General features: G+C 43.0%; 2 protein-coding genes and 1 non-coding gene across 7 annotated transcripts; 1 reads left to right on the top strand and 2 right to left on the bottom strand.

Annotated features, from left to right (window-relative positions):
* Positions 1-64: 64 nt before the first annotated feature.
* PABIR2 (PABIR family member 2) lies at positions 65-10,498 on the bottom strand. The gene is made up of 10 exons (XM_052673320.1): positions 10,309-10,498; positions 10,039-10,117; positions 8,714-8,770; positions 8,298-8,341; positions 8,164-8,218; positions 7,842-7,943; positions 6,548-6,636; positions 5,940-6,004; positions 3,627-3,723; positions 65-2,578 (listed from the first exon to the last, which is right to left on the bottom strand). Exons 1-10 carry the CDS (start codon positions 10,422-10,424, stop codon positions 2,428-2,430), a joined length of 855 nt encoding a protein of 284 aa, XP_052529280.1. The 5' UTR covers positions 10,425-10,498; the 3' UTR covers positions 65-2,427.
* On the bottom strand, positions 2,663-2,807 carry LOC128076247 (small nucleolar RNA U109). The gene has a single exon (XR_008204302.1). It is a non-coding gene; the product is annotated as a small nucleolar RNA U109 (small nucleolar RNA).
* Positions 10,499-12,435: 1,937 nt separating the features above from the next.
* Positions 12,436-25,851, top strand: LOC128076037 (P2R1A-PPP2R2A-interacting phosphatase regulator 1). Of its 5 annotated transcripts, none has more exons than XM_052673322.1 (10): positions 12,437-12,818; positions 14,381-14,459; positions 17,739-17,795; positions 20,037-20,080; positions 20,160-20,214; positions 20,635-20,727; positions 21,249-21,337; positions 21,945-22,006; positions 22,650-22,746; positions 23,776-25,851. In XM_052673322.1, exons 1-10 carry the CDS (start codon positions 12,703-12,705, stop codon positions 23,933-23,935), a joined length of 852 nt encoding a protein of 283 aa, XP_052529282.1. In that variant the 5' UTR covers positions 12,437-12,702; the 3' UTR covers positions 23,936-25,851. The 5 variants fall into 5 exon arrangements, with proteins under 5 accessions (XP_052529283.1, XP_052529285.1, XP_052529284.1 ...); XM_052673321.1 differs by having other exon boundaries at positions 12,438-12,818; positions 21,942-22,006; XM_052673323.1 differs by lacking the exon at positions 17,739-17,795 and having other exon boundaries at positions 12,436-12,818; positions 21,942-22,006.
* Positions 25,852-27,684: the final 1,833 nt, after the last annotated feature.

Genomic DNA, 27,684 nt, shown 5'->3' with positions numbered 1-27,684 from the left:
CCACAGGGGACCTGTTACAACTCCAGTGAGACACTTCATTCTGAAACAACAGACAAAGCACGTGTGTATTGTATATATATTTTATAAAAGAGCAATGCCTTCTGAAGAGTGGAGAATAGCCAGAACGCTAAGAAGATGCTGTAACAAGAGTCAATATTTGTGCGTTTGCTTTATGAAGCTTACATTCTAATGTTTACAAAGGCCAGCACTTATATAGGACTCTCCACTAACAAACAAATCTGGAGTACATCAATTGTACAGGTAAGTCAGCCCAAAATAAGCGACAGCTATGCTCTTCTGTTTTAAGAAAGCATGCAATAGTTTCCCCCCCTCCGCCACCCCTTGCCCGGGTTTCTAGATCACAGAACCAGTAAAGCACAGTATAACCAAAGTGGAGCACAGGTAACAGGTTGAATTTCATCACAGACCGTTTATCGACAGTTTTGCAAATGTAAAAGCAGCCCTCTTCAGCAACAGGAAGGCAGAGAAGATACAAGCATGAATAAAAAAATAATTAAGCAATTTAAGACATCCAAAATTGAAGAAATAGCACTGGGCATATACAAATAAAATTAACATTCCGTACTGCAGAGCTCATTTAAAAATGGCACCAAAGGACAATATATTACAATATGCACATTTATTGGAGGCGGGGAACTAACGCTCCACAGGTGAAAATGATCATACAAATAACAGTGCCAGCGTTGGCCCATCACGGTACTTCTTACAGCCGAATGAAAACACTCTTAAAAATAATCTGGTAGGTACACATCTTCTGCAAACCAACAGCTTCTTCAGAACAGAAAGGACTACGGATCTCTTCCTGTCCCTTTTAGCCAGACAGTATTGCCAGAGATTGTGCCCCCTTTTGAAGCACGTTATCTCAATTTAAAGTCAGTGCTATTTTCTTTCAAAAAAGATCAGAAGTTGTACTTAGAGATAACAAAAGCATTTATGTTACAAACATTCAGAAATGGAAGCTTACGGTTCTGGCAGACAACGTTGCGTATTAAATACAAACCAGCCAGCAAGTACTGAACATAAAAAACTTATTCAATCATAAAAAAATACTATAATTCATCACCACAGACTTTTTACATAGTTATAAATAATAAATAGCATAACACAGTAGATTACAAACAGATTTATTTTGCCCCGTTAAAGTCTTTAAAAAGTAAATTCTCTGTCGTCTCACTTCAGACTGACCAAAGTACTGTATCACGACGAGTCACGGCTCCAACGTAACTCCTAAGCCAAACCAACCTGCAGAGCTTCCACTCAACCTCAGCCTTGAAGTCTTCTGTTAGAAACCCAACGTTCCTTCGCCACTTGCCCTGCTCGTCACGAAGGCGTTCAGCGCTGAACGCAGCAGCTCCCCAAGTTCCTGCACAGCTGCCAGCTCGTTGGGATCGCCCACAGCACCCGGCGACGGAGCACTCCTTGGAAAGGAACACTAAGGAAAGCAGCACTGATGACAGATCCTGGTAAGCACGCTATCAACAAGCTGTACATAAAGGACGTTTCCCACCCACCCCTCCGGTTTACATTCCGTAATTTTGTAACAATGTCCCCTAAGGCACAAAAATACCTATGACCTCAATGCCACAGGAGACATTGATGGTGCCGTACGTGTTCTCCTACACAGTAGTTTTAATAACTCAGTGAACTGCGTGGTATGTCTTAGATCGAGGCATGGGTTAATTCTCCTGGGCCAAATGTTGCTAAATATTGACCTTATTCCATATAATCCATAGGATGAAGAGCGTGGGGAGAGAACTATGCAGCTATTTGAATCACGTTCATTTATACTGTTATTTCTTCACTGCCAGCAAAAGTGACAGTCGTTCCCTATGTTGTTGGTTTCTGTAATGCAATGGTGAGATCTCCAGACCCACCATGCTCTCCTGTAATCAGAATTACTAGCAGCGTTTACATCTTTCTTCTCCCTTCTGCAAAGAACTTGAGGCTAATGCCTGAACTAAAAAAAAAAAAAGGCAGGAAAATAGTTTTACTCACTGGTTGAAGAGCCAGAAAATAAATTAGTATTTTCAAATCCTTCAGAACCAAATTATTTCCCTAGACACAGCGACCACGATAACGATAGAAGTATTTTTCTCAATATTGCAACACTAATAGGTAGATACCTATCTCAGAATCAAAAAGTGTATGCAAGTTCTCAAAAGCAAGAAGTTAGTATAATCTGAGCAGACATCTTGTTTAAAAAATAAAATCAGCAAAACCAGACATTAATATGGTCTACAATGTCCATTAAATGGATAAATCAAAATCACTGGAAAGTTTCCAAGGATTACAGTTACACTAATCTTCCATTTAACAATCCTCATATTAATGGTTCAAGGATCAGAGTTCATTTCTCTGTACAGCAAGGGAACAGCACGGCCAAACACTGACTCAGAACCGATTAAGTCACTTAGGTGAGAGATCATCCATCAAAATGAATGAAGAGCATGAGTTTGAGCATGTAACTGGCGACTCCGTGGTTATGCTGCCTTTAGTCAGTGAATCAGAGGAAGAGCCAACGCTGCTGCTACTCCCATCAAGAATATCTGAAGACAGGCTGGGGAAAGAGAAAGTGGTTATTTAGTAACACAGGCACCACGGCTTCAGTGCACAGCTAATGTATTTTCTCCTTCAGAGGAAGGCATGTAGGAGGCATATACTACCACTCAGCCTTTACTTGAAGACTGGCAGCCCTGAAGACTCCTTGCTTTCTGTAGCATGTTATGGATACATTCATGCTCCTCAAGGGAACAAGGAGCAGAACTGTGTTTTTTTGAAACATGCATAATAAATTACAACCCTGATTTTAATCAGTTGTAGGGAGAACTACAGGACAAGAACATAAAAGGTTATAGAAAAGGAATACTAAGAATCTTAACAGCAATGCAGCTGATGTGTCATTAATTAGCTAGCATATATTTCAATGTTATGCTGATCAAAGAGACATCTTGAAATGCATTTCTCCTTAAGTAAGGAATTACTTTGAATTTTGAAGTCTTGATACACGATCACAGACAGCGTGCAGAAAGATGCTTTTGGAATTCAGCTGGAATGAAAACGTACAAAATATCTGTGGTATTCCAATTCTATAGGTAAACTTGAAATGACAGTAACACAGAGTTGATTTAATACTCACTGTCTGACTTTTGACACAGAAAAGAACCAGATTTTATGCCCATAACACACAAAGGAGACAGACAATTAAAGCTAAATGTCTTGAAGATTGCAACATGAACTGTGACTGCAATTATTCACACACACATTTTCTAAGTACTCAGTTAAGTGATGTGGATACTGTGACCGTAGCCTACAACGTACTGGAATGACAAGGCAGCTTCCAGATGAAGTAACTTTACTTAGGAGCTGAGATTTCTAACAAATACATTCAGAATGACAGTTTGGATATGTAAAATCCAGGCTACTGTCTGCCCACAAGGAATTGATTAGACAGACAGGAATGCTACCACACTGCAAATCACAGCAAGAGCTCCCAGTAATGCAGCTATGCAAACCACGTACAAAATATCCTTTTTTTCTGAAAAGCAGAGATCTTGTAATAAATGTGCATTCCCAAGTTTGGTATTTCATGGCACACAATATTTTACCATGAACTGAGATCCGTCAGATGTGTAACATCTGGAGAAAGCATGTTGGTTGTTCCTTGAAAAAGTCTCTTTGGCTGACTTTCAGTTTCCATTTCACCTAAAGAAAACAGTGCAAATAATCAAACTCACTTGAGTCTCTGGAATGTCCATTTAATATTTGCCTAATGTAAGAGAGGCCTGTCCCACAATACAGCAAGCTTGCATTTGTAATATGATAAGCCCTCAAGTACTTGGATAAGAAATTAATTTTATTCTAGCCACTGTTTAATCATCCAGCCTATTCCTTAAGTTAACTAATGCTTCAGCTGTATCTGAGAGGCTACAGTGATCTGAAAGACATCAAAACAGGTGAGGTACTTTAGAATACAATCAAAGCAACCTAAAGCAAACTGATTACTGTGACTTAATTTGAAGCAAGCAGTTGAGATAAGGCAACTGGCATATGTCAAAATCCAGTGATTAAAACTTAGTGCTGATGGAAATAGAAATTCCAGCTTGGTACACAGTTTCACCCTTCCGAGTAAAACAAACTTGGGCATGAAGGTACACTTCTAACTAAAAGCTGAACAGAAAAAAAATCAGCATGAGTTTGCATTTCCAGTTACTCATCACAGATCAGACTATCTTTGTACCTGTACTCATCTACTGACACTGGAATATTAAACACGACAGGCAGAACTGATATAATCTGTTCAGTATAATCTGCCCTGAGAATGGTCTAGCTCATTAACAGCTCCTGCACAATGGACATTTGCAAATACCACAAACTTCCCAACAACAAGCTTCAAAGAAAACCCTCTCAGCTGCAATATGTTTTAATTTTTTAGCTTGACTATCCAAACATGAGAAATGGGAGTAACTTGTTTCTCCTTTTCCCCATCTGCAGTTATGGTGCAGTATGACAGTAAAACAGTGGACATGTCATCAAGAGAATCCCACTACCACTCATTTATCAGCACGACGACACCCCAAGTTTCTTATTTCCTCTAGCACACGAGCATACAACCCCTCCTTTAGGGAGGAATGACAGCTTCTATGAAGCAGAATGGGCAAATTAACAGATGTAAAGTAGTTGATGAGCACGGAAAACCCAAACCACCAGTTTGCATTCTGCTTAAAAGTTCACAAAGTCAGTGCTGCACTGCTATGCCTGGTCTGCCAGCATTCCCTACAGCAGTGAATTGCTCTCAAATACATGATGCATTTAGGAAAAGACACTAAATTCATTCCAATTGATTAGATAGTTCAATATTAGGTAACACCCCAAAAATTCCTTGATATAGGAAAGCTTGCATCTCCTGTTTGTAAAAGGTGCTCCATCAGGACACATGGATAGGGTGAGCAAAGCCTGCCCTTGTGTTTATTTTTCTTATTACACTTAAGTACAGTCTGTTGTAAAACATTTCAAGTAAAACACTGGAGCATGAATATCTGTTACCTGTTTATCAATGAACCTGATACACTTTTATTCAACTTCTAATGGTTCTAAAATCCATATAACTTAATAGCCAGTGGAAGTTTTCTTGTTGATGTCATACTATCTTGGCGTTCTCTGTCCACCTGATACAAATTGCACGACACTATATGACAGGACAAGCAATCAGCCTTGAAAAACAACAAAACAGCAAGTTGTTTTGAAGGCTAAATTGTAACTGTAAGTCTTATAAAATTGAATGCTTTTGGTGCAGTTAGTATATATGTATATGTATATATATGTGTATATATACATATATACACACATCCAGAAAGGATAAATATAGCTGCAGACACACATTTCCACATTCTAATCTTACAGCTCCACTACAGATAATTGTTCTAGGATGTAATTTGAAAATCTTAATACAGAATACTTCCAAGAAAGAATGCAGTTTTCCTCCTTCAGAAGGAAAGAATATCAGTTGGTTCCACTTCTCTCCCATTCTCAAACACTCACCTTCTGAACTTTCACAGTGAAAACAAACATTCAGCACTAAGTTTAGAAGATATTGAATGATAAGCAACATTCCTAGGATGATCTGAGGGGTGTGCACTGCACAGTGGCACTCTGAGGAATGCCGGGGCTTACGAACATTCATACATATGAATGTAGTTTGAAGAATAACTGGCCTCTTTCATGCAGCAGCTGCTTTAATGATTTTCATTCTTGTGCTTTAGACTAGTTGCCTTACCTTCAGTTTGGAAATTACAATTAGCAAATTCCAGATCACCTTGGAAACAAGTGCATTATATTTACAGGACAACTAAGAAGAGAAAAATGCATCTTGCTGCAAAATGGCATCCACACTGCAGCACTTCAAACACAAAGGCACATACCTTTCCTTTTAATGGGGCCGAGAACACTGGGCCTGATGCAGTTGATTGGACTTTGACTCCTCCTGCTGTAGAGAGAATACTGACAGTCAGGCTGTAAAGGGCTGCAAGTTTGAACACCACCATACCTTGCATGAAATCAACACAAACATATCGTATCAAACACTCTTTAAAGCTGACCTGGAATGCTCAGGAAATCTGAATAGGTAAACAAAGAAGTGCTGCCTATTAGACTGGATTATCTACCATACACAGTTTCCAGAGTCTTCTTTGCCCTCAGTGCATCACACACTCACTTCAATCCATTTCTAGATTCAGTATAATATGTATACATGGGTATGCTACCTCATTAGTAAAGTTAATTTGAAATACCCAGGAATCTCCCTGCAAGGTACCAAGTCTGGTTTAAAGTTAACACTGATTCTTTTAAGATCATCCACGTGAAGCTGTCATTGGTAAAGGCCAAACCTGCAGAGCACTTTTATGTGGCAACACTTCAGCTATTTTAAAAATGAAGTCTCTCTTAATGCTTTGGCATCAGCTTTAACTAATCCTTGTGCTTACCTTGGGATTTAAGCCAATGTGTACCTGCTGCTTCAGAAGTTACTTACTTGGAGAATCGCCTTGTTGGACTGGGAATAGGACTGGGAGGTAATCCATTGCTGCTCACAAACATTTGCAATGATGGTGAAAAACATTGCTGCAGAAGAAGTCATTTTAAGATGATTCAGAATTGCCATTTAAATAGCTAAGTGTCTTCCCCCCATCATATCTCTAGTTAGAGAAAACTTAGTGACAGATCAGTAATCAAACACGAACTTGGAGGAATTAAAACTTAACTTACAAAGATATAATGGCTAACAAAATACTGCTCAGATCAATGTAAAAATAAAAAAAAACCCACACACATGAAGTCCAAAATTGAAACAGACACCATTTCTAAATAAAACTGTTGTTTCTGTTCTTCCCCTCACATTGAGAGGTAGCAGTACGGCACTTGGGACTTCTTAGATGTTTGTTAAACAAGCAGTTTTTACTGAAAATACCTCTGATCCAAAAATTTAACACAATATGCTTGAGTAGAACAGTGCATTTAGCTCTGTGATCCTGCAAGCTAATTTGATTTTAGCCCACAAATGCCCATAATCAAGCACAAAAACGTTTGTCAAGTTTACTACTGCTACGCAGCTCCAATTCCAAAGGCACAGTGCCAGCGACCTGTAGTGGTGTCACATTAGGAACTGACTTTCAATGAAACAGTAGCACTACAAAAGCAGAACCACAAGAGGGTGGAAACAAGGTCAAGCAGCCCACATTTAAACAACACAGTTGCCAGTTTTTCTTTGCTACATTTCAGTTTCCCTGTTCTTAATGAAAAGAAAAAGTATTTCATCCAACATCTGCCTTTCTCCTTCTCCAGCATTTGCCATCAGTTTTCAGTGCAAATTTGACATGCTCAATGCTCAACACTTGACAGTTGAGTTTATGCCTTCATTTCCACAACTGATGGGCATACACTGATTCTCCTCACCACAGAGATGTGCAGCCCCTTGTCCCTGTCTGCTCTCTTCCTCTCCACATACAATGTATTCAGATTTTGGCTCTTCTTCCCAGCACGCCCCAATTACACAGTTGGGGATCACAATCACTACCACAGTGATCTTGTTCAGCTCCCTTAGAATCAGAACTCTAACTCACCCAAACATTACAGAAAAGAAAACGTGAAGGAAGTCACACACTGCTTCAACTGCAGGCTGTAGGATAAACACCCGATTCTCAGAAACCAGTAAAACATGGATTCACATTGGGTTCTGCCATTGCTTTGTGAGCTTCACAATTTGTGAAGTTTCACAGTTTAGCTAGATTCTCAAATGTGTTTTCTGTTTGGTGTCCCACTTATCTTACCTTTCCTATTCCTCTTGTAGGCGAGGGTGCAGGCGAAACTGGAATGAAGTCAATTCTCTTTGGGGAGGAAGATTTCTCAGACTTGTCCAAGTCATTGTCACTCTGAAAATACAAAGGTTTCAAACTTAACACTGGCAAAAAGCATTACTTCAGAACCCAAGCCACAACCTCCTGATGGAAAGTAACCAGGCCAAGTGAGCAAAAGAACCGATGAACTTAAGTTTATCTCAAATTATTTCCACAGTTACTCCTCTCTTTCCCTTAAATTCACCAGTTGAGCATAGAAGTAGAATTAAGTACAAAACATCTACAAAGAGATTACCAGGCTCAAGCTCTCCTCCCATGATTGGCTTATCTGCATTGCTGTTTGCACTTCCCTAGGATACAAAAGATCCCATCAGTAGATACAAAGAGAACAACTGGACTGTTTTATCATCTTGTTTCAATAACGCTCACCTTTCATGCGCTGTTTCTCTGTTCATTAAATCCACTCCTTCCTCCTGCAGGAGATAAACATTCTAAGTTTTCCCATAACATTTGATTCAACATAAGTACTTGGCATTACGCTCACGATTCAAGAATTTGCCCTTAGAATTGAAATACGGACAGCAGGAGCACAGCAGAAAGAGGACTGCCACAAGCCTACTTCAACATTTCTCCTTAATGAAACAGCACTAAAAATGCAAGGTAACTTAAACGTGACAGTAATATGCCTCACAATAATGCCTCTGCATCAAAATCAAATCCTTTTTAGCTCTGTTTTTTTCTAGCTCTCGAAAAAACTCAGTAGGAAAGACTCCTGACAGATAAGTACTTTAATATCACATAAACGTTTCTCATTCTTAGATATACAGTTTGAAAACTGCACTTACCCTTCTGATCTGATGAAGTCGACTACTAGGAATACGAATAGGAGATGATGACAGCAACTGAAAAAAGTGACAGCCACGACAATTAAAGCACACATCAACAGCCTGCATACGCCTTATTCAGCATCAGCTAATTCCCGCTGAATTAAAAATGGGCTGTACAACTACATGCAGATGACTCAATAATGTTGCAAAAAGAAAACACTGACCTTCCAGAGAAAGGACTAGTTTTACTGCTTACAAATTTATTCTGTCTTTCAGTGAGTGGCAGAGCTGCACGCAGGTGCTGCTTCGTACCTTAAGTGCACAAATAGCTCTGTGTGCCATTTAGACAAGACAGGCATTAGAAACAAAGCCGAGAATGTCACCTAATTCCCTCCTGGCCAGCTTAATAAGACAGATCCTGTACTAACTTACACAACCAGCTGACTTCTACAGTGTTTTATTTCTGTCTTGAACAGTATTTCACAAAACTTTACTTCTGCAATTGCAAAGTTTATTGTGCATTTACTCCCTCTGGATGCTGCTGCCACATCCAAGCAGGCCACCAGTTCTCAATCTGGATGTCCTGCTTATTGTGACTGATCCAAGTTCCAAAATCTTGAAAGCTTTTTTATTTTTATTTATTTTTTTTTTTTAAGGAAAATTTGCAATGGAAAACTTTAAACTAAAACTCCATCTCATTTTTATCCTGATCAGAATCACAGAACAGTAACGATAAATATATATGAATACGTATCTATTAAAACTACACTCTTTAAGGACCACAGGTTTCGAGAAAAACAAACCTTAATCTTCAATATCCTCAGATAAGAAAGAAAAACGTTAGGGAAGAGAGCACAGAGGTCCAGAGCTGACAACAAGGAACAGGAGAGAAAAGAAACGCCACATTTTTGAGAAGTTCAGTACTGTGCAAAAACAGGCCCATATAACAGAGGGCAAAACGTTGCCCAGCATATAAAATACGCTTCTTCATACAAATCCCTACTGTCTGATCAGGCTTTGCAAAAGAACAAGTGGCCCTGACAAACAAAAAAAGACAAAACCAAAAGCAAACAGGTGAATGAAGCTCTGTGAATTCTTTGTGAGTAATCAGACAGCCATTAAACACTTCCAGTTACAACAGCAGTTAACTCTTCCATCCCACGTTGGAATTAATTTTAAGATTGTACTTAATCAGAAACTACTCCGAGCTTCAGAAATCGTTTCCTTCTCAGTCTGGAAGCTTGCCGTGACGCTTAGTGCAAGTACAAATTGAGTTCAGCTTCGGTTCCCCATCCCACCCCCTCCTCGTTAGGGGTAAACAGAGCGTGCCTGGGATTCCTTACCATGCTGTGCCGGCTGGTAACTGTCGTGCTGTTCCTGCGAGTTCGCAGCACGTAAGGCTGAAAAACCTGGGAGCTATCACTGGAGAGAAAAGGAAAACAGAGAACAGGTTTGCTGAGGCGTGTTTTACTTCAGCCGGGCAGCACTCCACCGCAGCGCACTGAGAGCAGCCCCTCGGAGCGCATCGGGAGCGGCGCTTCGCTGAGGTCACACAGCGCGTCTCCCCGAGAGCCGCGGACGGACCGCGCGCCCCGCAGCCCGGCCGCGCTCACCTGAGCCCGTGGATGAGGGGGGCGCTGTTGGATCTCCTCAGCCCGCCGCCGTCGCTCGGGGCCGCGGCGCTCCCCGGCGGCAGCTCCAGGTCCAGCTCCATTTTCTCCTGAGCCATCGCGGCGGCTGCGGCTCCGGCTCCTCCCGCTCCGCCGCGACGCCCATTCACCGCCGCCGCCCGCCGCGGCTCCTCGCGCCGCGGCCGCCCCTACAGGCCCCGCGGGCGGCGCCGCGGGCAGGGCCCGGGGGCGCGCCGGGCCCGGCGAGGGGGGCGGCCCCAGCAGCGCCCCATGCCGGGGGCGGCCCGAAGGCCGGCCCGTTCCCGCAGCCGCTCCCGCCGCCGCCCGCGCTCCGCGACGCCGGTCCCGCCGCTGCGGACGGAGCGAGCGCCTCAGGCCGGACGCCCCCCGCAGTCTCAGCGCCCGCTGTCGTCGCCCAGCGCGCACGCGTGGGAGACGGGGCGGAGACCTGGAACCGCCTTGCAGTGCGCACGCGTCCTGCCATCGCGTGCCGCTGCGCGCATGCCCGCGGGAGGCGCGTCGAACCCAAAGCTCAGCGCCGGCCGCGGACGGACTCCCGAGAGCCTCCGGAAGGAGAGCGCGCGCTGATTGGCCGGCGGGGCGGGGAGTCTGTTTGAAATAGCGCAGTGCGCGCCGTGTGGGGAGCCGCGGGTTCGAGTCCGGTGGCGGGTGGCTCGGAGCGTTCTGTGAGGCCCTGCTCGGGTTTAGATTCTCTCTTTCTGTGATGAAAATCCTGTAGTTCTTTCCGGTATTTTTTCTTGTCTGCCCGAAGTTCTGTTTTGCTGCTAACAAATGAAGCTTTTTCAATGTTTTATGTGAATACGAGCCTCTGTACTACATTCAAAAATCCAGTGTAAAGTTCATTACGACCCCTGTGATTCCAGTTCTTGGCAGTATTTCAGTCTGGGACTCAATTTTCTCCATCCGCTCCAAGCAATCAAAGCATTCACATTTGTGTTTGCTGATAGGTTTATTGTTCAAATGCTTTTCTATAATAGCAATTTCAACAGACGCATTTCTCTTACATGTGGGGTTTAAGGGCCTTTTTACCAGCACTTGATTTCAGAAGGTTTCCATTTGTGCCTGGGAAATACCCACTACTTTTCAAAGCTGCCGTGTACAGAAAAAATAAGGATGAAAGACTTGGAATTCTTCACCGTTTCAAATGTAAGAGGAAATGTGGCTGCATAAATTCTGTTCCTTTCAATAGGCCAAATGTGTATGACTGTACATAACTGAGCTGCTTCTGGAGTTTGCTGCCAGTTTTGGCAGCTGCTCCACATCTACAGGTATTTCCAAGGGGCTGTTTCTCTGACATCTACATTTCTTGCATTATTCTGACACTACAGAAGCACTTGTGCCTATTATGGATCTGAGATGACTTACCAGGGCCCCACGTTACACCACTCTATTTTCAAGCCTTTTCAATATGCCCTTACACCAAAAAACCCAGACACCAAACCCCCTGCAGTGTCTTAGAGCATCTTAGAGCAGAAAGAAAATGCTTTACAACTTTGAGCTACTCTTCATGATATTCCATAGCTACTAATGACGCTTTTCTGTGAAATGACAAGGAATCCCCACTGCACCCCAAGAGCAACGAGGTGCAAGAATTAAAGAAGCCAATTACTGCTGTTTTGCCCAGCACATCGCTGGCTCTTCCTTCCATCCCCAACTGTTCTCTGCAGGCTGCTTTGCCACAGCATTTGAAAAGCGTAAAATCTTCATGAAGGAAGACAGCAGAGCTAACAATCACAAGGAGCACCTGGAGCACTCAGTGCTAAGCAGAGCTGTCTGTATCTCCGCCAGCTGTGCAGGCAGATGAAAGCCTACAGCACAGACTCCGCTGCCATCAATACGTCACCCGGTTTAGCAGGGAGGCTGGACTCGATGACACCTTGACGTCCCTCCCAACCCCGGTGACTCTGTAATATGCCGCCAAACAAACGCGGCCGTTGATAAAGCAGTATAAGGTAATTAAGATAAGTGAGGACACAGAATCGGAGCCCCGAGCTCTCGAGGGAGGTGATGCTGCGCATGCGCACTGCCGCCGTGGCGCCCCTGCTCACGGCGCCGAGCGGGCATCCAGCGGCGCATGCGCGCTGGATGTGCTGGTGGGGGGGGGAGGGAGCGTCCGGTCTGAGGCGCTCCTCCCTCTGTAGTGGCGACGCGGTATCGCGGAGCGTGGCGAGAGCGGCTGTGTGAAGGGGCCGGCCCTCGGGCTGCCGCCGGCATGGGGAACTACTTGGGCTGCCCCCCTCGCCGGGTCCCGTTCGCCCGCGGGGCCTGTAGGGGCGGCCGCGGCACGAGGAGCCGCGGCGGGCGGTGGCACTGAATGGGCGTCGCGGTGGAGCGGGAGGAGCCGGAGCAGCCGCGATGGCTCAGGAGAAAATGGAGCTGGACCTGGAGCTGCCGCCGGGGAGCGCCGCGGCCCCGAGCGACGGCGGCGGGCTGAGGAGATCCAACAGCGCCCCCCTCATCCACGGGCTCAGGTGAGCGCGGCCGGGCTGCGGGCTCAGCCCAGCGCTGCGATGACGCCGCTGCGCGGGACTCGGCGGTACGGCAGCCGCAGCTCAGCGCCAAGCGGTGTCCGCTGTCCCGTGCGTTGCTTTGGCTGATGCGAACTCCGGATCGTCTTCCGGATCCTTCCCACCCAGACCGCTCTGCGGTTCTGTGTTCTGGTGTTCAGTTTTGTCTCCAAGTGCCGTTCTTTGGCGATGAAGAGACCTCGTAAACCTCATACCAAAACGACTGAGTGCACGCTGCGACTCAGAAAGCGTCAGTGCTTGCCTGGCTGACCGTGGGCCGAGGTTAAGCAAGCAGAACGTGATTGGTTTGTGTGACTGTAAGGAAGCAGCTGTCCCTGCACTGAGCAGGACCGGAGCGCTGTGAGTGATGGCTGCTCCTCAGGGACACTTCTTAAATTAAAAAAAAAAAACAAAACACTGACAAGCCCTAAAATCTCCTCACCACACTGTAAACAAACCGTTTAATTCAAGATCTGGGCAGACAGAAAGGTAAGCCAGAGCTCCCGCCTTGGAACTGCATCCGCTCGGTGAGGTGTTTATGCAAATGGCACTGAAACCCGACGGAGCTAATTGCAGGTGGTTGCAGCGGTTTGCCTGCTAGGAATTTTCCAGCAGAAAACTCTTCTTGCGAGATTGCAGCTCTTGGCAAGAAACGTCACTGTTTCCCAGAATGGCTTTGTTGAGCAAACTGGAACAAAGCTCAGCTCCTGGGCTGCTGCTGTGCTCTGTGGCTGCCTACCGGCCCCATTTCCCTGGTACCAGATTTGGTAAGAATTTCTCCAGGTGGCATTTCCTAGAGCACAGAGTTTACCTTTCGCTCAACTTTTGATTCTTGTTTTCGTGCCGAATCAATCTTTCCACACCCCTACTTCTTCTTTCTGGTAAGCACTGATTGTTGGACTCAATCCGCGTGGCTCAAAGGTTCTGCAAAAACTGAATTCCTTTAGTATCATTAAGTACTAATTAATTGCTGTTGACAATACTAGCGATGGCCAGAGAAACCTAGTTTAGGAATCAATAGAAAGAGGATTGTGTTGGAAAAGGAGCTGTGCTTATGTCAAATACTTAATCCTGCATCATTTAAATTGATGTGTTGCTTCCTGATTAAAGGCATCGCTGCAGCCAAAAGTCTCAGGGGTTTTTACAGTGTTCTTGCAGTGTGCTTAATTCAACCTCTGCTGAAAAAGAAGTGTTCCTCGTGATAAGAGTTACTGAGGTTCTGCACTGTTATGTTCTGCTGCCACTGAAGCTGGTTTCTGGTTATATGCTATTACAAATTTGTTCTGTCAAATGATGCCTGTAAACCTTTCCAAACATAATGAATTCCCACAGAAAGGGTCTGTCGTAATTTTCTAGTTATTTCTAGGCTCAATGAGATAAATCAGTTAATAGAAGTAACTGGGGCTTGGTTGTGCTTCACCTTGAAATGGTAAGTGTTACAGCATTTGAAACTGAGCTCATTGCAAGAGGTGCTTGTTGATGGGAAGGCAGTGGCTTTCGCATTTGACAGATGTTTCTTTTCACAGTGATAACTCACAGGTGTTCCAGGGCAGCGTTCTGCGAACCCGCAGGAACAGCACCACGGTTATGAATCGCCACAGCCTGGTAAGGACACGACCAGAGCACCCACATCAGGCCCAAAGCAGAGTGTGCAAACTGAAGTCAAGAAGGAAAGGAGCTTGTAATCTCTGAAACTGACCACGTTCTCAGAAACAGGGCTCTGCTCTGACATTGGTGCACTGTAGCTGTAGTGAAATGCTCTCTGTAGGCTGGTTGGCCTTGGAGAGTATTTATGTTTTACTGTGATAGTAACTTCATAGAATCATAGACTGCTGGGTTGAAAAGGACCTCAAAGATCATCTAGTTTCAAGCCCCCTGCTGTGTGCAGGGTCCCATCCACCATACCAGGCTGCCCAGAGCCACATCCAGCCTGGCCTTGAATGCCTCCAGGGATGGGGCATCCAGAACTTGGTTATGGAAATGCAAGCAGATGTTTTCAGAGTAGGATAGCGGAGGAAGCTGGTTGTATAGATGTGCTCATAATTTCTGATGCTTAAAAAACAAGTGCAGTCATGTTCCAGTTTTAAGTTCTTTTTCTATTAAAGTCAGAACACACTGCTGAAATCCACAGCTGATGTAACGAGATAGGACTGGCTGATGGAACACAGAGCTTGAGACCCTCCAAATGAAGAATTCTACCTCTTGGAAACATTTTGATTTTTATCATGCTTTTCTTTCTACAGTTCCCAAAAATCTGAATTTGTAAACTATTAAGCTGTAGGAGGGTGTGATTGTGACTGATTGAGAACACCTGCACAGGTTGCATGTATTGGTTTGCTAGTCCTTATCAGAAGGGCTGGGATATGTTGGCAGTTGCTTCCTCCAACAACAAGGAGTTTTGCCAGCTCCACGCAACTTTTCCCCTAGAACAGCCTTAGGAAAAACAGATGTATGTAAGATAATGCTTAGCTGCAGTCAGTATTAAAGTTTTGGAAAAGCTGATGTTCAGGTAGGAGGGGGGTAGCAACAATTTCCCATTAAGTGTGGGGAAAAACCACAGTAACCCAGAGATGCTACCATAATGGCCTTTGGTGCATTCCCATGTGTGGATTTCCCTGTTTGGTTTCTTTGGCAGTGTTGCAGTCTCCTGTAGAGCTGATTGCAGTTACTGTTACTTCTTAGCTGCCTTTTGGCAATGCTTTGGAAGTAATCTGCTAGCTCTATGCTAGAGGCTGAAGAATGGACTCTCGTATTCCCTTGACTGATGTCCCTCTGCTAACATTCTGTTTTAAAACCAGGGCAGACAGCTACCCAAGCAAAAGCTTGTGTCTGTAACAGATTCAGGATACTTAATGTGAAGTTGTAGAAAGATTATTGAGAAATAAACCCTGATAGACTATTATGGTAACAAATTATTAAACAAGTGTCTCTTTTTCATGTACTTTCTAGGGCTGCAGCTTAGAGGAAACTTATTTATTCTTATGGTCAGAGTAAAGGGGAAACAAACTGAAGGTAAAGCTCAGTTTGTTAGGTTCTTTTCTTGAAGTTCCTCAATTGTTGGGGGAAAAAGAAAGAGAATTCTAACTTGGGGAGGTTGCCTGTAACTTGCTGAGAAGCAGGAGCTGGTGCACTGCTGGGCTGGTTCTTACAGCTGTCCCAGAAGTGAAAAGCAGGTTTACTCTTCTACTAAGGATGGAAACTTTTTAGGAAAGACAGACGTGGTGCTTAAGGACAAAAATTGATGTAGAGCTAACAAAGGAATTTTCGGTAATGCTTTGCAGTTTATGTCTCTTTTCTCTTTTCTTCAGTCTTTTGTCTCATCTTCTTAAACCTGCTGTACATTTTCTTGTACAAAGAGCTCTTCCTCCATGCTTACGTTGCATTTGGAGCTCTAAGAGACTGCTTCCTTCCAAGACCTTCCCTTCAGACTCCACAAGGCATGCATCAGAGACTTGAATTCAACACTGACCCCACGAGGAAATGTCCCTGTGGCCTCATATTGGTCATTTTTTTGGGCTTGTATTTATTCTTCACTCTTTGCTGACCAGATGCTGATAAAATACAGCTGAAACTTGTGCTAAAAATCAGGTGCTTTATCAGCAGCTAGATTAGTGCCTCGTCTCTTTGTATGATGGGCTGGTTTCTGGGTCTGTTGAGCATGGGAAATGGGAAGGGGAATGAAATTGGAAATGAACTTAGAGATTATCCTTTCCTCCTGTTGCCCTAAGCCAGGATCAGCTGCAGCTAAACAGTTTCTGGAACATAATTAACCTTCAGCATTAAGGACCCTAAGCAACTTCTCCTGGTGTTCATGCTAGAGCAAAATAAGTGTAGTTTTTTTTGGCCTTAGAATATTCTAAGATGCTAGATTGACATCTGTCCTGATACATTTAATTTCATAGTATCTAGGTGATAAAATGGACTTCAAAACACTTATGTGTTTAGAAAAATTAATCTAGGTTTTATTGCAGCTTAAGCTGTAATAAAGATGGTTACAACGTTCAGTAAATGACCGAAGCTGTCAGTTTATCTCAACAGCTAAATGCTAAGTTCAGTTAATATTTCACGTTGTGTTCAGCTGAATGGGAAAGAAGTAATTTTTCTAAAGTGTTGTGTTAACTCCAATGAGAGCAGTGGGAGCTGTCAGAGTGCTTAGCTAACAGAAGTGCACGTCCTGGCCCCATCTCCGGGCTGTTTGGCTGCTTGTCCCAGTTGCTCAGCTGAATTCTAGGAGCTTTTCTTGCTGTATGAACTTTTCCAAGTCTCAGACTCTTTCATAATGACATCAGCAGGGGCTGCTATGCCATTTCTGGTAAATACATGTATTGCCTAGGGATCAGCTGTGCTCAGGATCTGTGCAATTCCTTTCAGAACACATCAGTGGCATCTAGTGAATAAATGCTGTGGTTTTCTTTCCTACTGTTTTTTTTCTTTTAAGGCAAAGCACTTCAGGCTGTGGTTAAATGTTTAGCCACTGTTTCAGCTACAGCTTTCCCTGGGTTGGTTTTTCCCTTTTTTGCTGGTTTGCTGTGAGGCCCCACGGATGCTTGTGTTGGCAGAAGAAAGAGGGCAGTGCAGGGACAGAAATGGAAGGGGCAGCTGACTGCTTATTTTGGTCGTGCTGTCTGCCAGAGTGGCACCAGTGAAACTTTACCTGTGAGCACACAGCAGTATGATGTGGAAATGCCTGTGATCCTGTTTTGAGGAGTGCTTGGTGGGGTTTGTATCTACTGAGAGTGCTACAAATGCTGTTCAAACAAACAGAACCCTTGGTGCCCATGGTTTGAGTTTAGAGTAGTGTTACAGAGTTGCATTTCTGTACCTTCCCCCGCCCTCTCCTGTGGTTTTAAGTGTGCTTCAGCCATGTATTGCTTTGTTCTGCAGTTTGTGCCATCATCTCCTATCCGTATTCCTAGCAGCCGTCTTCATCAAATCAAACAGGTAAGAATAGGTTCTAATCTCTAAATATGAAATTATTTGTAGGTGGCTGGGTTGTTTTTGTGCTTCATTTGGCGTGTGTTTAATGTGCAGTGTCTTTCAAATGACTTCAGATTTTGCTACGAATCAGTTCAGAGTCTGCAGTGCTCTATTGCTTCAAGGTATGTTCAAAAGTAAAGATTGTATCTCGTGTGCAGTGTCCCACATTCTGTGAAAAGAAATACGTGTTACAGTGAGAAGAAGACTTGAATTGAAAATGGTGAAGAGTCTTAGAATTGACACTTTAGGAAGGAAACCTGTAATGTAAACCCTTCCAATAAAGTTTCACTGAGTTTTTTTGGCAGTCAGGCCAGCATAAACTCTTCAGGCTAATGACAACTTGTGTCAGCACAGCATTCACTGCAGTTGGGAAAACAACTGGATAAGGAAGCAATCTGGCAAAAAAAAAAAAAAAAAAAGAAAAAAAGTTCAGACTCTCCTGGCTGGGCTGCTCTTAATCTGCATAAGATTCTCATCCAGATCAGTGGTTGTGCAGTTAGAGCGTGAGGGGAAGGGCGTTGGAGCATGGAGGAGGAGGGAGGGTGGCAGATAACTGGGCAGGTTTAACTAACGCTGCTGCCCACTGCACGGCTCAGGCTGAAGATGCATGTTTTAAAACTAGCAAACTTGGACTCTTGTGGCTCCTCCATTTTAAATATTGTCCTTGGCAGGACGAGGGGAAATGGTTTTAAGTTGAAGGAGGGAAGGTTTAGGTTGGATGTCGGGGAGGTTCTTTACTGCCCAGAGAGGCTGTGGGTGCCCCATCCCTGGAGGTGTTCAAGGCCAGGTTGGATGGGGCCCTGGGCAGCCTGGGCTGGTGTTAAATATGGAGGTTGGTGGCCCTGCGTGTGGTGGGGGGTTGGAGCCTCATGATCCTTGACGTCCCTTCCAACCTATTCTGTGATTCTGTGATTGACTTCTTGGCAGTCAAGTGCTTACAAAATTAGCTTGAAAGTGCTTAATTTTGCTCTGAACTTTCAAGTTTGCAATGGATGTGCTACTTCTCTGACTTTGTAAAAACAAAAGTTTCAAGCAGCACTTTCAGGGTTTGTTGTTTGAAGTGATGTGAGGTGCTTCTGCATCCCACTCAGGTATTTAATGTGAGTGCATTAATAACACTGAAGAAGACGACTGCTTTTGTTTACTATGTAAACAGTATACTGGCTTCAAGAGATGCTGAAACACTCAAATCAGTTTTAAAGCTGTTTTTATCGGTATAGAAAAGCTTAGGAGAAATACACGAATATGACGAGCACAAGGAGATGAATGCCTGTGGTTTCTCTGCTCTATTTATTACATGAAATAAAGGTTGATCGCTCGAATTGTTTTGAGTTCAGATATTTCTGTATTCAATGTTATTGCACAAATTTGAGTGCTGACATTTCCTAACTTGTCCTTGGTGGTTGAATTCACAGTTGAAGTGCTCTGTGCTTCCCGGCACACGGGAACAACGTGCTCCACTTCTCATCTCTTTCAAATCCCAGCAAAGCACACAACCAACTGTGTTAGTAGGGCTCTCCCTGCATATGATGAACGTTGTGAATGTATTTAGTTCAGCTTTTATTCTTGAACTGGTCTGAACAGGGGAATTTACTCCTGCACTCCATTGACTGTGTAGTGTTTGTTTAGTTTTAAGGAACGATGCACACGTACCTAAGAGGGGATGGAGTCATGTTAATGTTTAATACCTCATCTCTGATCTGTTTTAGTAATACTGTATGAATGTTTTAGAAGAAAACAGCAAATCCCAAATGTACTGCATGTGCTGTATAGCAGTGAGATGCAGTCTGGTTGGATACATAGAATAAGGGCTATCCCTTATTCTGTCAATCCAGTTGTGTCCTTAAACATGTTTCTTCTTTAACAAGTAGATTCTGCAAGAGCACATAAAGATACTCCAGCGTGTGTAGGATTTCTGGTTGGTATTGTTCTGCATTTGAAGTGCTTTTTTGATAGAGTGAAAATGAATTAAAAAAACAGTGTGAAAAACAGCCAGCTCCCAACTTCTTGATGGTCCCTGTTGATGTGTTTCTTTCCTTTTTTCTCCCTCTGCTCTTTGTCTTGTGAGAGCCAGAGGTAAATTGTTACTTAACTAAGTTGAATAAAATCTCCATATTGAAGTAAAATAAAATCATTTTCCCTGATTTTCTGTAGCAAAGCTTTTTTCTTTTTTTCTTTTGTCTTAATTTTTCATCTATTTTTTAGGAAGAAGGAATGAACTTGATGAACAGAGAAACAGTACATGAAAGGTAAGCGTTAAGGGAAGCTAGCTTACTTAATCCAGTCTTCTATGGGCCTAGGGCAATACGTTTCTTTTCTTCTTTATAGAGAAGTGCAAGTAGCAATGCAGATGAGCCAGTCATGGGAGGAGAGCTTGAGCCTGGTAATGCATTTGTGCTTTAATTTGTATTCCTGCTATCAGTATCAGGACACCACAGAAACTTGCATCAACTCTTTTTGTGTAGTTTAAGCACAGTTAAGGTGGTTAATGTAGCACTGCTTTTGACCAGCAGTTTTTCACACTAGTAAGGCACGCAGTTATCAGCTGCTCAAGGATACCTGTGGGTTCCTTGGGCTGGAATGTCAAAGGAAAACTGCATGGATGTCTGCATGTCCAAATTTTCCTCCGTGTTCTAATACTTAACATGTAATGCTTAAGGCTTGTTTTATAGATAGTTGCCTAAGAAAAAAGTTCACGAGGATGAAGCCTGGTAACTTTTGAACCATGCTCAGTTCTGCACAAAACAGCCCTTCTCATGTGAAGACACTTGCTCACAAGATTAACTGTATGCACTGTTTACAGAGTAACAATGATTTTGAAAAATCATCATCTCCAAAGCAAGTAGACTTTGTCCCAGTCTCTCCAGCTCCTTCACCTACCAGAGGAATAGGGAAGGTGAGCAAAACGTGGTGATAAAAGCTTTGTCCTGAGCAGTGCTAAATTTGATCCCATTAGTAGCGAGAGAGCAAGCCACCTGCTCCTTTTACATCAGCTGCAAACCAAAAACTAGAGCAAACCAGAAAACCCAACCCTCCTAAGACTCAAACTGAAACTCCCAGCTAGCAGCTGTATGCCTTGTAGATGAGAATTTCTGTGGAGTGTTCCACCTCTAGTCTGTGGTAAATAAATTGAATTTGCTTTCAATTTAAAACAAGAGGAGGAGGCACACGTTCTTATTTTATTAACTAGTGTGTTTAACCAGCCTGAGATGGAATAAATGCTTGTCAGCTTGCATGCATTCTGCATGACAGTGGAGTCTGTCCAACTTCAGTTCCTTTCTCAGTAACCAAATCGCTCAGTATAGCCAGCTAGATGGGTTGCCTTAAATGTGGAATGGGTTGCTAATTTACCTGCATAAGGATTGGTTTCTACTCTCTGTGATACTAAGTGTAAATAACACAAACTTCTGCTCTCAGCAATGCTTCTCACCATCTTTGCAAAGTCTGGTGAGCAGCAGTGGATTACCTCCGAGCCCCAGCCCAAGTCCCACAAGGCGATTTTCAAGGTAAGTTCCAGATCATATCAGCAATAGGAAACTGGCACAGCTTATTCACACACAGCTTTGGAAATAGCAAAATGTTCTGTCAATAGTTGAAGTGTGTTTCTTATAATGTGATCTGAACATTAGATTTTACAGTGTCTTAAAATGGCTGTTGAAATCCTTATAACAGCAGGGAAGCGGGCTACGTTTCAGCATCTGTCTTTGCAATATCATGTCTGTCTTGCTCTTTTTGTAACTGATTGAATTTTAAGGGGAAGAAAACAGCGAATTTAGGATTTGTTATGGGTTCTGTTTTGTTCTGAGTGCTGTAGGCAGAAAACCATTAGGTTTCATTGGGCCATAACACTTAAGCAAAGTGCCTGCCTGAGCTTTCAGACTGCTCCACTTGTGAGACAGTGAGCCCTAACTTTCTCTGTGAAGGACTGCATTCCCTGGACTTTCTTCTAAATACATGCAAATAAAATGTCAGAAAACTATTTTGGAGAGGCTGTTTTAATGCCTATTTTCTTACTGTATTCCACTTTATCTGAAAATCTTTCAGTTCTTTACATGTTTTCAAGCTTCCCTTGGTAATGGTGATATCAGTATAGCGTCTGTCTTCTCTTAGCAGGAGAAGTCAGAGTCCAATTAACTGCATTCGACCGAGTGTTCTTGGGCCAATAAAAAGAAAAGGTACAGTATTTGTTTTTGGCTGGGACAGCAGGCAGGATGGTTACTTTTACCATCATTCATATGTAGCTCTTTGTAATTCTGTTCCACTGGCTGATGCAGAGTGACTGGAAGTAAAGGGTGTTACAGGTTACTGAATAAATAGGACTGTTTGTGGTGATGAAGCAATAAATGAGTGCGTACCGTTCAGTAAAGCTGCTTCTGACCCAATGTGTCTGCACTGCTGTAGTTGTTTAGTGATAAGTTTAATGATAATTAATCCTGAACTTCATTTGCATTAATTACAAGAGGGAAAACAGCTTTACTTTTTCTCAGCTTCTTTGCTTGGCTGGTAGAAGTTGGTGAATTGATTGAGCTGAATTAAATGAAAACATTTTCTTCTGACATACAGATAGCTGATAATTATGTCTCAGTCCATAATTTAAACTCTCTTGCTGCTTAGTCTAAAAGGTATCTAAGAAATAGCCTTTAAAATTTCAGCTTCAAAGGTATCTAAGAAATAGCCTTTAAAATTTCAGCTTCAAACTTCTGTTTTTAATACTGCAGCTTATGGAGTGTTACTTTCTAAGTTTGAACTTCTGTTTTTTGCTCTGCAGATGTTGGTTTAAGCGAGTAGTAATTTGTATCACCCTTTCTCTTACTAAAGGTGTAACTGAAATGGAAGATCATCCAAAAAGGTTATTCCAAGGCTCCACCAACATGCTTTCCTCTGAAGCTTTGCAGCAGCCAGACCTTGGCGGATGGTAATTGCCACTTTGTTGTGCAGGCTGCACCACAGGCACTACAAGTCTCTTTTTCATCTAGCAATGCTCACACTTGGAGTTATATTCCTTTTGAATTAGTGCAAGCATCCTGTGTTTCTGAAGCCTTGAAGATGTGATAGCAAACAGACATTACCATTCACTTCAACTTTAGAATTTCTAGAATAGATAGACAGTCTTTGTCTGTTAACATGCTTCAGGTACATAGGAGTTGAAAATCTTTAGGGAAAGATTCCTTATGGCTTGCAACTTCTGAAATCCAGTTGCAAATTGTAATCAAATACAGATGTTAATATTGGGGGGGAGGGGTTGGTTTGTTTGTTTTGTTTTCTCCCTTTGTTCTTAGTCATATCGGACCACCCCAACCATCCCTGCTAGGAGGAGATAAAAGCACTAATTCAAAAATAGCCACATGAAATAGCAAGGGGATTTAGTATTTTGGTTGGGAGGGTGTAGTACTACCTAGGGAATGCCAGGACAGATACCAAGGTGAGATTGTTTATGGGGTCATCTAAAGTGCACAGGTGTGCACGAGCTTTGAGCCCATTGCAATGGTGATAGTGAAGTAGGTGTATTTGAAAACAACAGCTTTTTTGCATGTCCTGTTCATAGTAGGCACAGCAGTATGGGTTTTATTTGCTTATTTTTGGAGATGGTAACTCTTAAAAAACATTTTGTTATGTCACCGGTGATGGAACAGCGCTCTGCATGCTGTGGGATATGCACTAAAGAGCATCTGGATACGTGAGGACCTTGTAAAGATGGGAGTAAAGCTTGCAGCACTGGTAAATAAGTGGACTGCTTTGGGGTGAAGAGAAAGGGGCAGGTGTCTGTTTGAAAGAGATGGCAAGAGGTTTTGTGACAGGTGTGTTTCAAACGTGACGTTTACCATTCCTGCAGGGGTGTGTTGTTCTTGAAATGGGCTTATTGTGAGTAGATGCCGATATTTGGAACTTCTAAGGGAAACTGGAGGGCTTCATTTCTCACCTCTTGATGCCGCTGTGTTTTCAGTTTGTCGGCGCACGCCCTTGATGACAACAGGAGCAGTGCAGGCTCTTCCTGTGACTCACCAGCTGAAGCTGGCACCAGCACCGGCTCTCCAGTGTCGCTTTCTGACTCCAGATCTCCGTTTTTACCAGTAGATCTTACAGCTAAGTTACCTATCGATTGAGAAGCAAATGTCTGCTAATGGATACCGAGAAACAGACTGGATATCAATAAGGCTTCCTGTTGCGTGTAACTGAGTCTTTCATGTGATTCTGTTCCTCATAGGAACTTGCAGAAATGTCATTATTCCCAGAAAACTCCCAGAATGGTTCCTTGAGGAGGAATTCACGTTTCTAGTGATTTGTATGACATTTACTGAAATACAGTAAGCATTTGAATTGCAAACATATTTGATGCTGACATCAGTATCCAAGCTGTTGATTCCCTATGGATTTATTCCTGTTGGTGTAAGTTACAAATACTGTATGCATGCGGAAGCCTTGGCTCTCCAGCAGACAAGAGGCAGCGTCCTTGCTAATATGAAGTGGTGCTTTGTGTAGTGACATAATTCACATTTGTCCTCAGTCTTAAACCAGTGAAGCAGCTTACTGATTTGTTTGTATTCCCTCAGTGTGCGTTAGGTTGTTTTGCTGGTGCTCTACTACGAAAGAGAGAGTGTTGGGGAGGGGGGGATAATTGATCCCTGTGTTCTGTTGGGATGGACTTTACTGAATTCTGTTGTTCTAATTAGATTCCAAAAGTATAAGCTGGTGTGTTGTCACCTTAGGTGTGTGTCTTGGATTTTACTCATGATCAGGACTGCTGTTGTGACTAAACCCAAAGTTAATGTGGAACCTTCTGGGTTTTTGTGGGTTTTTTTTCTTCATTTACATGATGTATTAGAGTGTTAGCAGCTCCATTAATCTTTTCATTGGGAAGAATAGTTATCATGTTTAGCACAAAACATTACGTTGTGAGGTTTTAGTATTTAGTACTCCAAAAGTGCATTATTTTAACAAACAGCGTTTGTCCTTGAGTGTGACTTGGGATGGATGAAAACAAAGAGGGACAATGAATGCTTTTATGCAGGTTGAGGTGATCAGATCACCTCAGAATTTGATCTCTTGATGTTACTGCCTTGAATAACAGCACAGGGCTTTTCTGCTGCCGTAAGCTTTGGGTGCTGGTCGGAAGCGTGGAGGTTGGTGATCCGCTGTGTTTCAGGGTTCTTGTACTTCATTGGAAAAGTCACTGGGTTGAGGCATCCCGATTTCAACTCTGAAATTCCCCAGACAAGAGGAAAAATTTGTAAACCAGCATAGAGAACTGTGCCAAGCATTCCTGTGGCAACTCCATGTTGGTGGTTGATTCCTGCTAGGGAATTGAACTTCCCCAGCTGGATCCCCCTTTGTGGTTGTGAGCCTTCTCTCCGGAGAGGTCAATAGCATAGCAAAATGCTTTGTTTTTTGGATGCTAAATCTTTCTAATGAGAAGATTGGAAAGATCCTCAAGTAGGAGAGAAGCCCATCTTGAATTCTGCTGCAAAATATTCACATGGATGGAGCTTTGGACAGCAGCCATCAGAAGTAGAAACGGATGACTTACTGCCTAGTGACTTTAGGACCAACAACTCGTTACCTTATTGTAGGAAAAACATAGAACCTATTTAATAGCTTTACACTTTTCAAGTAAGGTATATCAGTGTGGTTCGCTTCTGATTTAATTCCTTTCAAATTACTGCAGTAGCCAACTTCCTGCCTGCAGATTCTTTTTCTGTTATTATTCAGGCTGTCCTTTGCCCCGTGGCCGATGGATGAACTTGTATGTAACGTCTCCTTGCCATCTAATATGGCATAGTTCTGTTTTGCAATTTCAGATGATGTGCCAAAGAGTTGCTGTGTGCTCACTCTTCTGTGGTGAGGGCAAGACTGGCTTTTTCAGCTTACTTTCTTCTTAAGAATGGGCCCCCGGGTGTCTGTTCCAATGTTACAAGAAAGATGCATTGGTGGGGGGTTCCGTGACTGTGTGTAAGTCAACTTGTCTTTTTTTCTGTTGGATATTTATGCTTTTCAAATAAGTGCCAATAAATAGAAAAAAATACATGGTTTTCTGTTTCTGTGCTGTGTTAGAAAGGTAACTGCATTACTATTTTAATCTGCGATTAAGTGTTTTTCTTTCTAACTCAGAGTATCTATTGTATCACGTTTCCACCCTTGTTTGCTTAGCATTGAAGTTGGCTCTAAAATCTGCAGCACAACTCTTGGAAAACTGAAGAATAAAACCAGTTCCAAAAAGTAATCTTTGGGGTTTACCTTCCCAGTTGCCCAGGGAACACTGATAACCGTGCCCATGCTCAATGCTCAGGGGATTGTATTTTTGGAATGAGCTCTTCCTGCATTTAGCAGAGGCATAGATACATCATGGTGGGAGAGTGACACAAATGCCAGGAAAAATGAGCCGGTGCCTCAGCCAGATTAATTTGCTTGGGTCTTCTGTGTGTTGTCAGCAAGTCGGTTCATCTGAACACCCAACAGCTGTCCTCCTGATCATTAGAATGAGAACCTAATCCTAAACTTGTACTTTTCACCTTTCTTCTGAAGACCAGGCTGTAAGCGATAGCTGACTTGCGCAGACAAAATAGATCTGCAAAGTCTTACGTGCTCTTGTGAGGCAATCTTGTGATTCTCAGGTCAGTTGTGTGTTTGTGAGCCCAGTGCTGCTGATGAAATCACTGCAGGCAGAAGTGACTGCAGGAGCTCCACCAGCCAGCTTCAAGCTACGTAACAGCTTGAATGTTTCTTAGCAGTGACAACTGCTTGAGAAGTGTTCACTTTGTTGTTATGTTTCTGCATATGTTGCATTTGGAACTTAAAACAGAGAGGTTCAGGAGTTGCTATTAGAATATGTGAGCTCTTTGTACCCTTTCTTGTTGCCAGCTGTCAGATGGAGTTTAAGTTGTTCCCTCTTCTCATAAGCACAGAGTTAAAATATTTGTAAGTGTCATTGAATGTTGCAATTAAAATACTATAATTAAAACTGTCTCAATCCACAGAGGAGCACTTTGCTTGGAACACACTGTTCAATAACTAGATACAAAAATTGCCACCTTGCTGCTTTGTGTACTGTCTGTTTTCAAGGATTATGTTGCGGATGACTTTATTGCTCTTAGCCTGTAACAGTACAGTCTTCTCACTTCTCATTTGATCTGTGGTTTCTGAAAGTGAGCATCCTTGTTGGATGTGATGAACCCGGGCCTGAGAAACAGGCAGGCCATTCTTGAGGCAAATCTGGCACTTAGCAGATCAAACCTGTTTTATTTAGCACTCTCTCCTGTGATGAATTAAATCTTTGTCATTTCACTGGACGTGAACTGAAGTAGGAAGAGGTAAAGGTTCTGTTCTTTGGACATCTGGTTCTTATTGCTGCTTCCCCCCTCTGCGGAGGAAAATCAAAACCATGGTGTATGTATCATGCGTTGGTTTTTGTGGCACAAAAATAGTGCACTGTTTTGACTTCCAGTCTTTCAAGAAGCTTAAATCAGGTGGTGGCACTGAAACTGATGCAGGAAGCTTCCTGCTAAAAATAAATCCAGATCCTTTCATTACAAGCACATTGACTTCAGCAGTAGCTCTTCGTTTTGGACATGTCTGAATTTATATCCACAGCAGAGGTGTCACAGGAAACCCGTTACTCAGGCAGCCCTTATCAGCCTTTTCTTCGTACTGAGGGCAGCCATTGCTTTCATTTGTGCTGCTGTAATTGTGATTTTGCTCTTGCTTAATATATTCCTTTGTGTAATTATTCTCTGCTGTTTCACAGACCAGCCTGTGTTACTTCACTTGCATTTAATTCCGCAATTTATTATCAGTGTGGCTATGGAGCTCTGTAACTTTGAGAGCTGGTAAAGTCAGCTTTGGTTTACTGTGTAAAGTG

This window comes from Tympanuchus pallidicinctus, unplaced genomic scaffold (genome assembly GCF_026119805.1).
Source record: "Tympanuchus pallidicinctus isolate F22 unplaced genomic scaffold, pur_lepc_1.0 scaffold13, whole genome shotgun sequence".
Taxonomy (NCBI): Eukaryota; Metazoa; Chordata; class Aves; order Galliformes; family Phasianidae; genus Tympanuchus; species Tympanuchus pallidicinctus.
The sequence above is the reverse complement of the archived record's forward strand: the minus strand, read 5'-3'. Positions and strand labels throughout refer to the sequence as shown.